The following is a 13,342-nucleotide window of genomic DNA, read 5'->3' on the forward strand; positions in this document are numbered from 1 at the left end:
TCTTCCTTTGGTTTTGTCACGCTCTCTGTCTCCTCAGTCTCCCTCCATTTGAACCCTCCCCTCTCCACTTTCTCCACGTCCATTGCTTTGTCCCCGAATGACCGTCTTCTCTTTCCCGTTTCCTCCTCAACATCTGCACATCATTCTCTTCTCTACATGAGGGCTGTTAAACAAGACAGCCTCGTTAAAAAGTTGGGCAGGTCCTATTTGCACCCCTCTGTCAAGAGTTGGCAGAGGGTACAAGACTGACGTACAGATGGCAAGAAGAGCTTAAATAAAAGAAAGGGGCTGTAGAGGTAGTTGGGGCGAGGGTGGAGGTAGAGATGGATGAGTCAGGGACGCCGAAGCAGATTGTGTTGTTAATTGGCTGTGTGACTGTTTTCCACCGCGGACATCTCCATCTATTTTAGGGGAGAGTCAGCCTGCTGCTGTCCTGAGAGAGATAATCTTAGACTCTCTCTCTCTCTCTCTCAGGTGTCCCACGGTTTGGATGTAACACCTGTCGCTCACTCACAGAGCAAATTAAATAAGGGCTGCGAGTGAAGGGGAAGCAGTGGACAAAATCCCTCGTGGTTCTGGTGTTACAGCGCTTTATTTGGGAACCTTTCAATTACAGACAACTGCGGGATGTAGAGTACAGTTAACAGATTTACTCTTAATGATACTTGAGACGTATATCTGAAAATATTGCAACTTACGTATATTTTATAATTGACCTCCTTCAAAATAAAATGTCTTTTCTTTAAAGACTCAAGTGTTACGCTCTCAAATTGTATATTCTGGATATAAGTTGTCAACACATTTGGATGCTTTAGGATACAGGGCTTCATGTCGTTTTTTGAGAAAGTTGCATATGTTTTGAAAGATGTCGGTTATGTGGGCGTGATGGCGTTGAAAGTGAACAATCATAAAATACCAAACTCCATACAATCCGTCTCTTTTTGCACCTTTAAGAAAAAGCTAAAGACCCATTCCTTTCTTGAATACCTACAGGCTTAATGATATAAACCATGATGATAATGATGATGATTTTGATAATGTCAATATTTAGGATGGCTTTGATGCTGATTGGTATTCTCTCAAAAGTGCACTTCCTGTCAGCACCTGTGTCTGACCGGGCTCAAAGCTGTTCATTTGCACTTACTAACATTGCTTCCCCCGCTCTACTTCCTTCCTTGTGTTGTTCTTACTCTCTGATGTCCGTCACTTTGGATAAAAGCATCTGCTAAATGCATTGTGGAAATGTAAGAATAATTTAATAGCACGATACAAAATTCCAACCACATCAGATATATCATAAATAAAACATGACCGATTCTCCAACACTTGACTAAGCTATTCCCAGATGAATGGAAAGTTGAAGTTCCAAGTTTAGTTCCCACAGCCGGCACTGAACAGGTTGTTGGGATGAAAGCAGGGCAGAGCAGAGTGAGGAATTAGACAGAGACAGATGAGTCCAGGCCCGGCAGCAGATTGCATCTTTAATTGGCTGAATCCTTGTTTGCAACAGACGTCTCCATCACAGGAGGAAGTTAACAAGTCATCGACCCGGAGCTTGCTAATAACTAGGAATTAGCCTGGAAAACCACGGCGTCACAGTGAGGGACAATGAAGAGGAATCACTTTAAGATACGCACAGCTGTTTACACTCAGTAAAACGCTCCTTATTAAACTCTGCAGGTGGTTGGGGGATTTACTTTGAGATGTTAACTTTTAATATTTTTTTACTAAGAAATAGACTGTTTCAAGAGGTTTAATTTTCCAGTGATATGATGAAAGATAAAAACAAGAAAAAAAGGTTAAAAAAAAGTTCATATTCAGATCTTGCAGCTTAGTTATTTGAATTTAAAAAAAGGTTTTCAGGTCTTTTAATTAAAAAACAAAACAAAGTCAACACTAGCAAACATAATAGAATTTCATATATGACAAAAACAGTTTTGATGTTCTGCAATTAAATTGAACACAGAGTTTATTCCAAGACTTCCTTATAAAATGCTGTACTGGTAGTTAGGGCCTTTATCTTAATACTTTCAGTATGTTTGTGTTTCAGTATTTTTTTCAGTTGTCAACCGCCTGGACATCTGAGTTGCTGTCATAAACACTTGACAACATTTCTGTGGCAATTTATTTTTTTTCCCTGGGAGGTTGAATTCTTTTTTCAATCTTCTAGGCTCTGATTGGTCAACAGAATCTCTTACTGGTTAAAACAGCCATCAACACTCTTTAGCCTTAAAGGCTTTATATACCATTTTTATGATCCAGCAGATGTCGCCCTTGAGCACCAGCATGAAACCAAAACAACTTGCGGTGCATTGTTGTGTTAGCATGCTAATGCTAGCGATCTTTATTATGCTCGTATCTTCACACTGCATGTAAATTTACCTGAAATGAGCGCGATCTAGAAACACAGTTAAGCAGTGAGTACAGTATGTTATTCTTCTTTTCTCTAGTCCCTCAATTAAACAACTTTTATACCCGAGGGGAGGAGTCAGCCGGCCGTCCCGGCGATGTAAACAAACTGAAGATAGGACTCTGAAAACTCTGAAAACATCACAGACAGTGGGACTCGGGTGTTACACCCATTGTAGACAGTCATGACTCACAGAGTTATTTTCAGAGGATATACTTGATTTCTATTATATTTAAGTGTGAAAAATCACATATAAAGCCTTTAATCTATGAACAAAAACAAACATCATGGCTGCAAAATAAAAAAAAACATACAAAACAGAATCAGAAGATTTTTTTTTGTGATAAGCTTATTGTAGCTTTGAGACCTTTTTAAAGTAATATTAGGGTGGAAAGACTCCAAGTTCATTCAATGATACATACTCACTTGGTTGCTCTTTTAAAAACGAGTCAGTGCTGTTGAATCTTCTCGGGGTCGGATGTGCAAACTGAACTGTTGCAGGCCGTTTAAAGTGTCAGTGTGTGTTTGTTTATCGCTGCTTCTGAAGTCGAGTTCATCCTAGCTGATGAGTTAATTTGTCCTTCCTCTGTCACAAGCCCTTGAGTGTCTCACTGAGTTTGTGTGGGAGTTTGTGTGTGTGTGTGTGTGTGTGTGTGTGTGTGTGTGTGTGTAATGCAGATGAGTAATGGTGACGATTACTGAGGCAGTGAAATTAAGAGTGAGCATATGGTTCAGCTGAGACGATAGAAGGCCCCTCCCACTAGCTGTCAGCCATCAGGGTGACACGCACATACACACACACACACACACACACACACACACACACACACACACACACACACACACACACACACACAGGTGCGATGTAATGCTACATAGTGTGTGTAATAGTGTATGTTCACAAACACATACTGTGCGTGTGTGAAGGACAAACAGCTCCACCTTTAGCTGTCAAACGGATGAAATAGCCCTCCAGGTGTGACTGACGCACACATACACACAAACACACACAAACTTCACCTCCAGGTGTGTCAGTCTCACTACCAGAAGGTGTCACAGGTTGAAGCTGACAGGCTAGACGATGGATAGACGAGTGTGATCGAGAGAATGGTTTTAAAAAAAACGGTGAACGCTTTAGCCAAACTCTTTTTTGCCCTGATTCAGTTCAGGGTACACACAGTGGCGATTCTGGAGTCTGATGGGGCCCGTGGCAAAAATGTACATGGGGCCCCTCCCAACAGCGTTCATCATCATGTCATCATGATGTCACACCAACACATTTTTTTAAAGCGGAAGTTATGTTATTAAAGTGTCTCTCCCCCATATATAGGGATAGAAAAGCATATTTCAGTCATTCAGTATTATACAAGTGAGTGCTGACGGAAGGGGCCACTTAGGGGGGTTTCCTACTGTCATTGCAAACTTTGCACATTTTGAGCCACTGCTGTGTTTAAAAGCGTATCAGCCCTTGAGGGTCCTCTAACCTGCCTGGGGCCCCGAGCGTTTGCCTTCCTTTCCTGTTGACAAGCATGTGTGTGTGTGTGTGTGTGTGTGTGTGTGTGTGTGTGTGTGTGTGTGTGTGTGTGTGTGTGTGTGTGTGTGTGTGTGAGTGAGTGAGTGAGTGTGTACCTGTATATTTTCCGATGGTACAGATCACACCAGAACATCTTGTTGGTGGACACATCGACATCGAGCGCCACGGCGTTCTTCAGGGTCGGAACCACCTGCGCGTACTCGCTCTTCAGGAGGTCGATGCGACGGATCTCGTGGCGGTTGGTGAACATCAGGTACGGACTCTTTCCTGATGGAGTGAGACAGACATTCATTGCCATTACTTACTACCTGACATCAGCGAGATTGGACAAGTAGGCCACGGCGCTCTGGTGGTGGGTGGAGACCTCTGACAGTCATTTAAATACGATTGTAACCCCGGAACACATTTGTCATTCTCACATTACTCCAAAAGACACGGGCCATTTGTTATACAGTCAATCAGAATCGTGCTGATGTGTATGCGACAGGAAACACGCGCTGACCTTGAGGATAAAGCAACACCTGCAGGAGACTTAAACATGAAAGGTGAACCTGCAGGACTGTCTGAAGACCTACACATGCTGTTGTCTCTCATGGGTGGTGGTGAGTGGTTGCTTCTTATTCCCAGGAGAGAACATCATGTGAGATAACTGAGGGTTGTGTTTTGCATTTGTACTATTTAAGGTCCGTACAGCGTGCATGTTTGATGATGTGGGGATAAATAAGTGATCCAAATAAACCATTTAATAGGAAGTGTATCTTCTGCACACACGCTCACACACAGAACTTTTAAGCAGCAGTAACGCTTTCCATTTAATTATTCACACAATTCACTCTGCAAAGTAATAACCATTGCATAATGTGAGGTGGTCCAAACTGAAAGCTAGAAAAGGATGGATGCATTTAAGGAGTCTTATCTCGAAGTGTTTTATGTGAGTGCTGCTGCTGCTGCTGCTGCAAAAAAGAAAACTGCTGCTAAAATGTGCAGGTGGATGAAGCAGCCCAACAAGACCTGACACATTGTTCTATTTTTAGAGCCACAGCGCATCAAAAAGTGTGTTTCTGGGTTCTTGTCCTCGGGTGTGCACATTCTGTTCTGTTAGCTGGCACATCAGTTACCTGCAACAACAACTGAAGGTGAGCATGACTCCGGCATTTGAATAATTACGATGCAGTTGACAAGGTCAGCAGACGGGGGGGGGGGGGGGGGGGAGGCGCCCAAGTTTTCCTCCTCTCATATACGAACTGTTTTTACAACTATAAACTATTGGACTTTACTAATTGACCATTCATCAAAACGGCACGACCACAACTTGTTTTACTCAACAGCACTATTTTGTCTTTTCTGTCTCTCCATTTCCTTTGCTTCCTTCCCCACACCCAGTTCATTCTCTAGCTTGTTCCCTTCATCCTCATATTTCACTTCTACTGTATCTGTCATGTTACTTTCTGCTTTGCTCTGTCCAGTAGAGCAGAAATGCCTCGCAAAGAGACGAAAGTTGGACACACACAAAAACACACAAACTCAAACTTCCACACAGAGCCGACCAAGCCTCACTCGTTTTTTTCCCCTCAGTCTCCGGTTTACTACGGCCTGATGCACAGGGAGAAAATATAACACTTCTACTACTGTTTGGATCCAATCATTTTCCTCTGACTACAAGGTCTGTAACCATCAATTTCACCTGCTGAGCGAGAGATAGAGAGAGAGAGAGAGAGAGAGAGAGAAGGAAATCAAGCAAGACGGAGACAGGCACATCTAAACGCAGGTTGGGCTGTGTGATAGTGGTTGCATATAAACTGTATGTTGATAACGATAATAACCTTAAACATTTACTCTGGATATGGATGGATCAAAAACTCTATCACACAGCAGAAATAGACTGAAACAGCCAGTCAGTTGCATTTTTCTGCTTGCATGTCAAGAAAATGCTCAGTGCAAAAAGTGATACATGAGAAACACAAACAAAGTGAGTGCCGCAAAACAAAGAAAGACTCTATATGTATAGTAAAAACATAGAAAAATGTATAATGAGGATGGAGATGGATTCAACCTTTCTTGCATCAATCCTCCTCACTCACTTTTTCAAGACAGCATCTCTTATTCCCTATCATTGTTGTCGCAGCAATGTGTCATCCTCATGGCCAAAAAAAAAAAAGCTGAGTCACTGTTTCTCTTCAGGCCATAACACTGGGTATGTTATCAAAAAGTGCATAAAATCGCTCCTTTGTAGATCCCAGCAGAGCAACAGTCAGCTTTCTTAACAAGAACACGGTCCCCTGGATATATTTTAATCTGTGCTGCCAGTTCAGTGCCGCTCTTTCCCTGTTAGCCAATTAAGATAATGCGGTGAAAAGATAAATACGGGCTGGGGAAATGCTTTCAGGCGCTGCAGGCAGGGGGCATTGATTTGCATCCCAACAAAGCAGATGTTATTGTTGTGTAGAAATGCAAAACTAAACAGGAATAATATAACATGAATACGGACGTAAAGGTCAGACATAAAGATGTGAAATTCTGCAGCATGATGGGGGATTTTTGCATGCAGCTGTTGTGGATGAACTCACAGTGGATGGTGTTATTAGGATGATGTGACGTCTGGAAGCAGACATATAAGTCAGGGTCGGTTGTGTTCATTAACACACACACACACACACACCGGCTATATAATGATGAATCTGCTGCAGCGGTGGGACAGAAATCAACTTCCTGTCAACAACTCAGGCCAAATGTCAGAAAGTCATCCTGTCTGCTTGCATTGCTCATGACAAAGAGAGTTATGTAACGCCTCATTATTTCTGTGCTGGAAGCCTAAAGTCTCCAGGAGAAAGTCGCATTTTCTTCTTATAAACGTGTAAAAGTGATTTCAAAGTTGGTAGTCCAGGAACAACGGTTGAAATAACAAACACAACAATTATTTCATATAAATGTGCAAAAGCAAAAAGTATGATATTTTTGCAGATCCATTAAAATCAGAATTTCACTTTTTCACCTGACTTTAACGAATCAAATAGTTTTATTTCTTTCTGACAGTTTTTAAAAAGTTTCTAACAGTACATTTACTTTCTAAGTTTTAAATCGTACCATGACATATTTTAGATACTTAAATGTTAAAAGAAGATATGATTAATAGGGACAGTAATGCCCTGCCCCCCCCCCCTGGTTAAGTCTGACTCCGCCCCTGCTTGTTAAACTAACCACTTGCAGCAGTCTGTCTGTTACTTTGACCAGCTGCAGGACAGAGGCTTCTGCTGATGGACTGAGGTTGCAACGAGTGAAGGACATGGACTCAGGTAAAAGTCAGACAACTTCGCAAGCAAAAAGCTGCACCTCCTACTGAGACTGACAAATACTAGAAAGAAACAGAAAAAGCTAGAGGTACTACTAAAAGTTCCAGCTCTGATCATCTCTTAATTGTCTTTAAAGCACAAGAAGACTGTTTCTGTTGTGGGATTCTCATAAACAGACAGCACAGGGTACCGCTCTCGCTCTCTTTTTAAAGGTTAATCTCCCTCCCCGCTATCATTATAAACAAATAATAATCCATCCAGGTCATCAAACATAGGGGACTTTCTTTAACAGAATCAAATTCAGTGTTGTGAAAAATGGATGTACTGGTGTACACCAACCTTTAAAACTGACTACATGAACAGCATACTTTACTCCCCGTGTGCCAGTTAAAATATTATGAGTCAGCGGGTAAACAAAAGCTGCCTCGGTATTGCAAATGTTTCAGAGAAATAAGTTTAAAAGAAGCTGATAGAATATGGTGGAAGAAAGGGAAACTTCTTCAGGTAGGGGCTCAGTATAAATTCATATTCCTGACGCTGCGTCTTTGACAAACCATAAAGGATGTTTGTCATTCAGTGTGATTGACTCGCCCTCACACGAGCAGAGCAGAGACATTGCTCAGGACAGCAAAACACATGAAAGACGCCCCATGCTCTGCTGAAATAAAGAGAGTGACGATGCATTCTGTGAATTCTATAGGCCTGAAGAAAGTTTTTTGTGCCTCATTTGGGGTAGCAGCCATGGAAGGGGAAACATTGCTATACTTTTTTTTTTGCACATCCATTAAACTCCAAAACTGCAGGAGGAACTTCTTAGACTTTGGTTTGACAGTGCTCAACAACATCTTAGGTCCCAGGGCAAAAATCTTCTGACAATAGGCAAAATGTGACCGCTGCTTTTAAAGTTACTTTGAAAAGTGTGTGTGCTCAAACTGTCAGGTTTGGTACAAACTGCTCTCGGCACTGCGATGAAGCCTGTAGTGTACTGTAGATGAGAGAGAGAGAGAGAGAGAGAGAGAGGACAAGGAGCAACAAAGAAAACAAGAAAGAAGTTTAGAAAAGGAAAGAAGAAAAGTTTGGTCCGCAGGCAGTCGGTACATTTCCTCTGCATCGCCGTGACAGCGTTTCCTGCTTTCATCAACCAGTTTCTGTGTGTGTACCTGTTATATATCCCTTACTGTTACATGTTTTTCCATCCTATTCCACTTTCCTGTCTGCAAATTTGATGAACTTTTGCTGGACAACCTTCAAGCATTCACATCTCCAAACCACTTGTGCTGAATTGGAGCCAAGGTTTAAAATTAACTATAAGGCTAATGTTTGCAAGTTGTGCTCAAAAGACTACATTTCCACTTCTATAGTTTATGCTCATGAAAGATGGATAGCAGAGCATTTTCATTGAGTTTAGCAACAGTGGAGTTTGCAGCATGGCGGTTATTCGGTATAGTGTAGTAACCTCAGACTGTATAAAACATGTAGTCTCAGTGACGCCACCCGTTGGTTTCTGAAGGGGAATTTTGAAACCAAACAATAGAGGTCGCCATCTTGGAAATGCTGACTCAATCTAAGTTTTTCATCAATCTAGTGTCTGATAAAGACACTGAGGCGGGCTTTAAGCCTCACGCCCACCTGTCAATCAAACCAGTCATGCCTCTAATCAAACAAACGCATGCAAAACGCTGATCTAATCAGCTAGTGACACCCAAACTGTTTTAGTATCAGGCCTTAAACACGTTTACCTCTGCTGTGGTTAAGGGCATCGTCACGTGGGCTCGAATGGGGATTCCTTGGTTTTTGCAGCCAGCCTCAAGTGGACAGTCGAGGAACTTCAGGTTTTTGCACTTTCAAATTGGATTAATTTTTTAACACTGGAGGTTAAAGCTTTGTAGTAACCCTATAAATGGTCTTAATCTTCCTTTGTTATGTACAAAAGTAGAAAGGGTTAGGGTTCGATTATAAGTTAGCTTTGATTGCGTGATAAACTTGTAAGTGGTTACAGTATGAATTCAGTTTAATATATAACGTAAGTATGTGTCATGATAATTAAATGATAAATACTTTGACACTTGCGATGCTATTTTCTAAAAGAAATTCTGACTCTTACCTCATGAAGAAGGATAACACCACAAAAAGGCATCTTCTCCCTACTTCTTTAATCATTTTACTTTGCATCCACTCTGATTTATAAATAGCAGATTTCCAACTGATCAAGAAATGTTGGAGGACCTGCTGCCTGAATGCACTGACGTTAACTTACCCCCTTTCCTCTTATATAAACAGTCCACTCCCACACTCCCTCTCTCTGACGAATAATTACAAGTTGAGTTGACGACTCAGTGAGTGGCATCACACCCATAAAGGTGTAAACACACAAAACAATGAATGCAATTAGTGTAGAGCGAGGAGTTCTTCAGGTACTTATACAAACATGCACACACATACGCATAGACACAACAGCAGCTTAAAAAGAGTGAGCGCATTAAGACTCCAACCTGGGACTTTACTTTTAATTAGCATTGCAAGGGTAACACTTGCATATTACTCTGAAATGAATCTGCAGAGCCTGAAGCGGTGTGTTAGGATTACACTATAGTGCATTCTCTGAGCATTGGAAAATGAAGAGAGCAGAGGTTAGAACTCAGCTGTAAATTACTCCTCTCATATTAATCTGCACACGTTCAGCTTGTGCTCAGTGAAACCAACACAGGAAGGAAATGCAGGAAAAAGCTATACATGGCATTAAATGTCAATTTAGGGTCATGACAATGCGTTTTGCTCAAAGAGAGTATAAAAGAAATAGACATGAGCTGTTTATACTATTTATACTGAGTGTGACTCACAATATGTATGAGTTCTGAATTAATAGTATGCAATTTTATAAAGAAATGCTCTGATATATACTTGCTGTCATTTTTAAGTATCATACAGGAGCTCACTTGTCATACACAACCGCCCCACAATGCACTGCAGCTATTCAGCCGTGCTCGCCAGCCAGTTAACAAGCAGCATAGGAATAAAAGTGCAATTATTTTAACATGTGGTCAAATAGAATTCACATAGTGAACTATGTGGCTCTGCAAATTCTGAATCTATTTACATTGTTGTCACATTTTCTATACGGCCCAAAAGGCGTGCTAGCCTGGTGCTCACTTTTTCAACATAGTTCAGGCCTGGAATACGTGATCAATGAAGTCATGTGTGGGGACGTGCAAGACATGTGTTGTATGTCGAATATGGCGTATTACTCCGCCTGTTAGTGTGCAGAAAAAAAAATGTTTGATTATGTAGCAGCCAGAATGTTAGTTTGTGGTTTTGGTACACAGCCATAACCTCTTTGGCAGCGAAAGCAAAGTCGAAGTATCTTGAGCCTGCACACTTTCTAATGGCCAGCAGGGGGCGACTGCACTGGTTTCAAAAAAATGTCTGATTGTATGAAGCCAGAGGGGATAATGACCCTACTTCTTAGTTGATTTATTACATGAATAATCATTTTCCTGTTAAGTTAATGTTCTCTATCATGAGTCTTCTTTAATTAGTCATGATGTTCCTTTTTTTAAAAAACATGATGGTCCCTTTAAGAGTGCAATGGAGGCAATCCACCTGATCAACAAGTTCCTGCAATAGCGGCTAGTAATCCAGGATAGTGACATAACTATGTGTATCCTTACGTCCAGATATAGGGTAGCCTAAGCCTAGCCTCCTAACCCTAACCCAGCTCGGTGACTATCCTGGTATATGTGCAGTTGTGTGGCCTGCATCCAAAGTGTATGCTGTTGTCTGAGACCATGCATTCATGTGATTAGGTGTTCATTCTACAAGTGTGCCTAGGAATGAGTTTGTTGGCAAATGCAGCCTCATTAAGTCCACGTTATGTCAGCTCCACGAAGCACATATCGTCTGCTTTTTACGCTCCCGTCCTTGTGTGCCTCTGAATAAGAAAACTTAACATAAACAAAAGCCTGCGATTCTTTCCGCTGCCCTTGACACGCTCTGACATGCGCCACCATCGAAGGGCGCACATGCATCTTAGCATTACTTCGGTGAGCAGCAGAGATATTCATCCCGTGCATCCGATGATCCATTCATCTTCTTCTCCTCTGCATGCCTGTCCTCCCTTCTAATAAATGCATTGCCCTCTGACAAACACTGTTTGCTTGGCCTAACAGCAATAAAGACTCACACGGAGAGACATGAAGCAATCAATGACGCTTTTCATGCCACTTAGCTTATAGAGTGAGGACCTGCTTCTGATTTCAGCTCCCTCATTACCAGACCAGTTCACCCTGTAATGACTCAACCTCAGACCAGTGGTGATAATCACAAGTAACACTCTTTTCTCCGCTCCCTTTTTTTTTTTTCCAATCAAGAAAGAAACTTAACTCGACCCATTAAAGGACCCTTCCCTTTGAGAGGGAAGTTGCAATAAATTCAAACTTCAAGGAGAAGTAGTTTGCCGGTATCCCACTAGGTTTTAAAATGTAAAAGACGAACTGGTTTGCATAACAAACAGCACCAAAATGCTGTTTTCAGCAGCCCTAGACTTATACAGTATATCCCCTTTAATCAAAACATCAGCAAACATCTGAAGCTCTAATTTGTCAGCAGAAAGCCTTATCAGCAGGTGTTTAAAATATTGTGACAGACAGCGTTGCTATCTGTAGAAACCAGCCATGACAGGCCGATGAAGAGGAGGGGACTGATTAGAAACACCCAGAATTCACCTGGAAGCTTTTCAAAAGGCAATCTGAGGTGCAGCAAGCAACCTACATCTTCACTTCGGCATTCAGGCGGACTATTTTTCAATAACAACCTTTCGCCTGCTGAAGCGTTGCAGAAAAATATTTTATTTTCAATCATAAGCACTGCTTGGAGTGTTTACCCAGGCCAACGAGGGCTACAGACCCCGGCCTGTGTCCTATAGCGAGCGGCCAGGCCAGCCTTCCCCTGGCACTCTGCGGGGACAGCAGATGCAGCTGGCTGCAAACTTTTCATTAGTGAGGGGGCTGCAGAAAAAAAAAGGTGGCAAATATTTATCTTTGCACAGATTGCTGAGCAGGGGCTGCATACAAAGCAAGCCTCTGGTTTAACAGAGTCCCCCGGTGTCAGAACAGTGTGGGATGTGAAGCGGTAGCTAGGGGTGCTGGAATGGGAGAGTAATTGGAGTGTGTATAAAAGGTTGGTCTCGACTTGTGATTTCTTAAGCTCTTTAAAAACTAAGCTCCTGCAGGCGGCCTCTGAGGGTGCGTTCATTTTTTTTTTCTTCTTCCTGATTTAAATCAATCCACAATGAAAAAAAACATGACCGCTACAGACTTCATTATTAGTGCAAATGAAAGAGTCAGCTTCCTTTTTAGGCCTCGTCATGTCTGATCTTTGATGATGTCATTACATTACCTAACATGCAGTAAAATGCTGGCTTTGGCTTGTAACCATTTCAGCTTTTTTTGCTCACATATGGGTATTAAATATTCAAAGATACTCCAAATACCAGTGTGTGTGTGTGTGTGTGATAAATGGCTCACCCACGGCCTTGCAGGTCTTAGACGCTGGATCCATCTCGTAGCCTTCGTAGCACTCACACTTATAATCTCCCTTGTAGTTGATGCAGATCTGACTGCAGGCGTCCGGGTTCTCACATTCATCTATGTCTGTGGAGAGAAACAACGGCGTGAAGGCGTCACAAATCAAAAGTAAAAACAACAGGGACACACACATTGTCGGCTCGGTCTTGAAGAGCGTGAAGAACGTCTCTCAAAAAAAATATTCACTTCAAATGCTCTGACTCTTCAGATCGAGTTTGTATGACTAATATATAGAGTAACCGGAGGGGCTTCCACAGACGGGACACGCGATCTCGTGAGAAAAGACAAACATTACAGCTTGTTAGATCATGATGTATATGTGAGAAAACAAAGTCGGCAGTGGCTCAGTCTGTTGGGAACCAGAAGGTCGCCGGTTTAAGTCCAGGGGCGGACTTAGTCTGGAAATTGGATTGGTTGGTGGAAATGTGCCTCTTCACTCCCTGAGCGCTGTCGATGCGCCCTTGAGCAAGACACTGAACCCCCAACTGCTCAGACTGCTCTTTCATGTGTGCAGCCCCCTCACAGT

At 42.1% G+C, this 13,342-nt stretch overlaps 1 protein-coding gene across 5 annotated transcripts in view; it reads right to left on the reverse strand.

The window, feature by feature from the left end:
- lrp8 (low density lipoprotein receptor-related protein 8, apolipoprotein e receptor) overlaps positions 1 to 13,342 on the reverse strand; it is a 188,620-nt gene that overhangs the window by 34,986 nt on the left and 140,292 nt on the right. For all 5 annotated transcript variants that reach the window (XM_061034394.1, XM_061034393.1, XM_061034396.1 and 2 more), the window contains exons 9-10: positions 12,757 to 12,882; positions 4,040 to 4,211 (exon numbers count right to left, since the gene is read on the reverse strand). In XM_061034394.1, the coding sequence (XP_060890377.1) occupies positions 4,040 to 4,211; positions 12,757 to 12,882 (298 nt within the window). The remainder of the gene's footprint in view (positions 1 to 4,039; positions 4,212 to 12,756; positions 12,883 to 13,342) is intronic.

Source organism: Labrus mixtus, chromosome 3 (genome assembly GCF_963584025.1).
Source record: "Labrus mixtus chromosome 3, fLabMix1.1, whole genome shotgun sequence".
Lineage (NCBI taxonomy): Eukaryota > Metazoa > Chordata > Actinopteri > Labriformes > Labridae > Labrus > Labrus mixtus.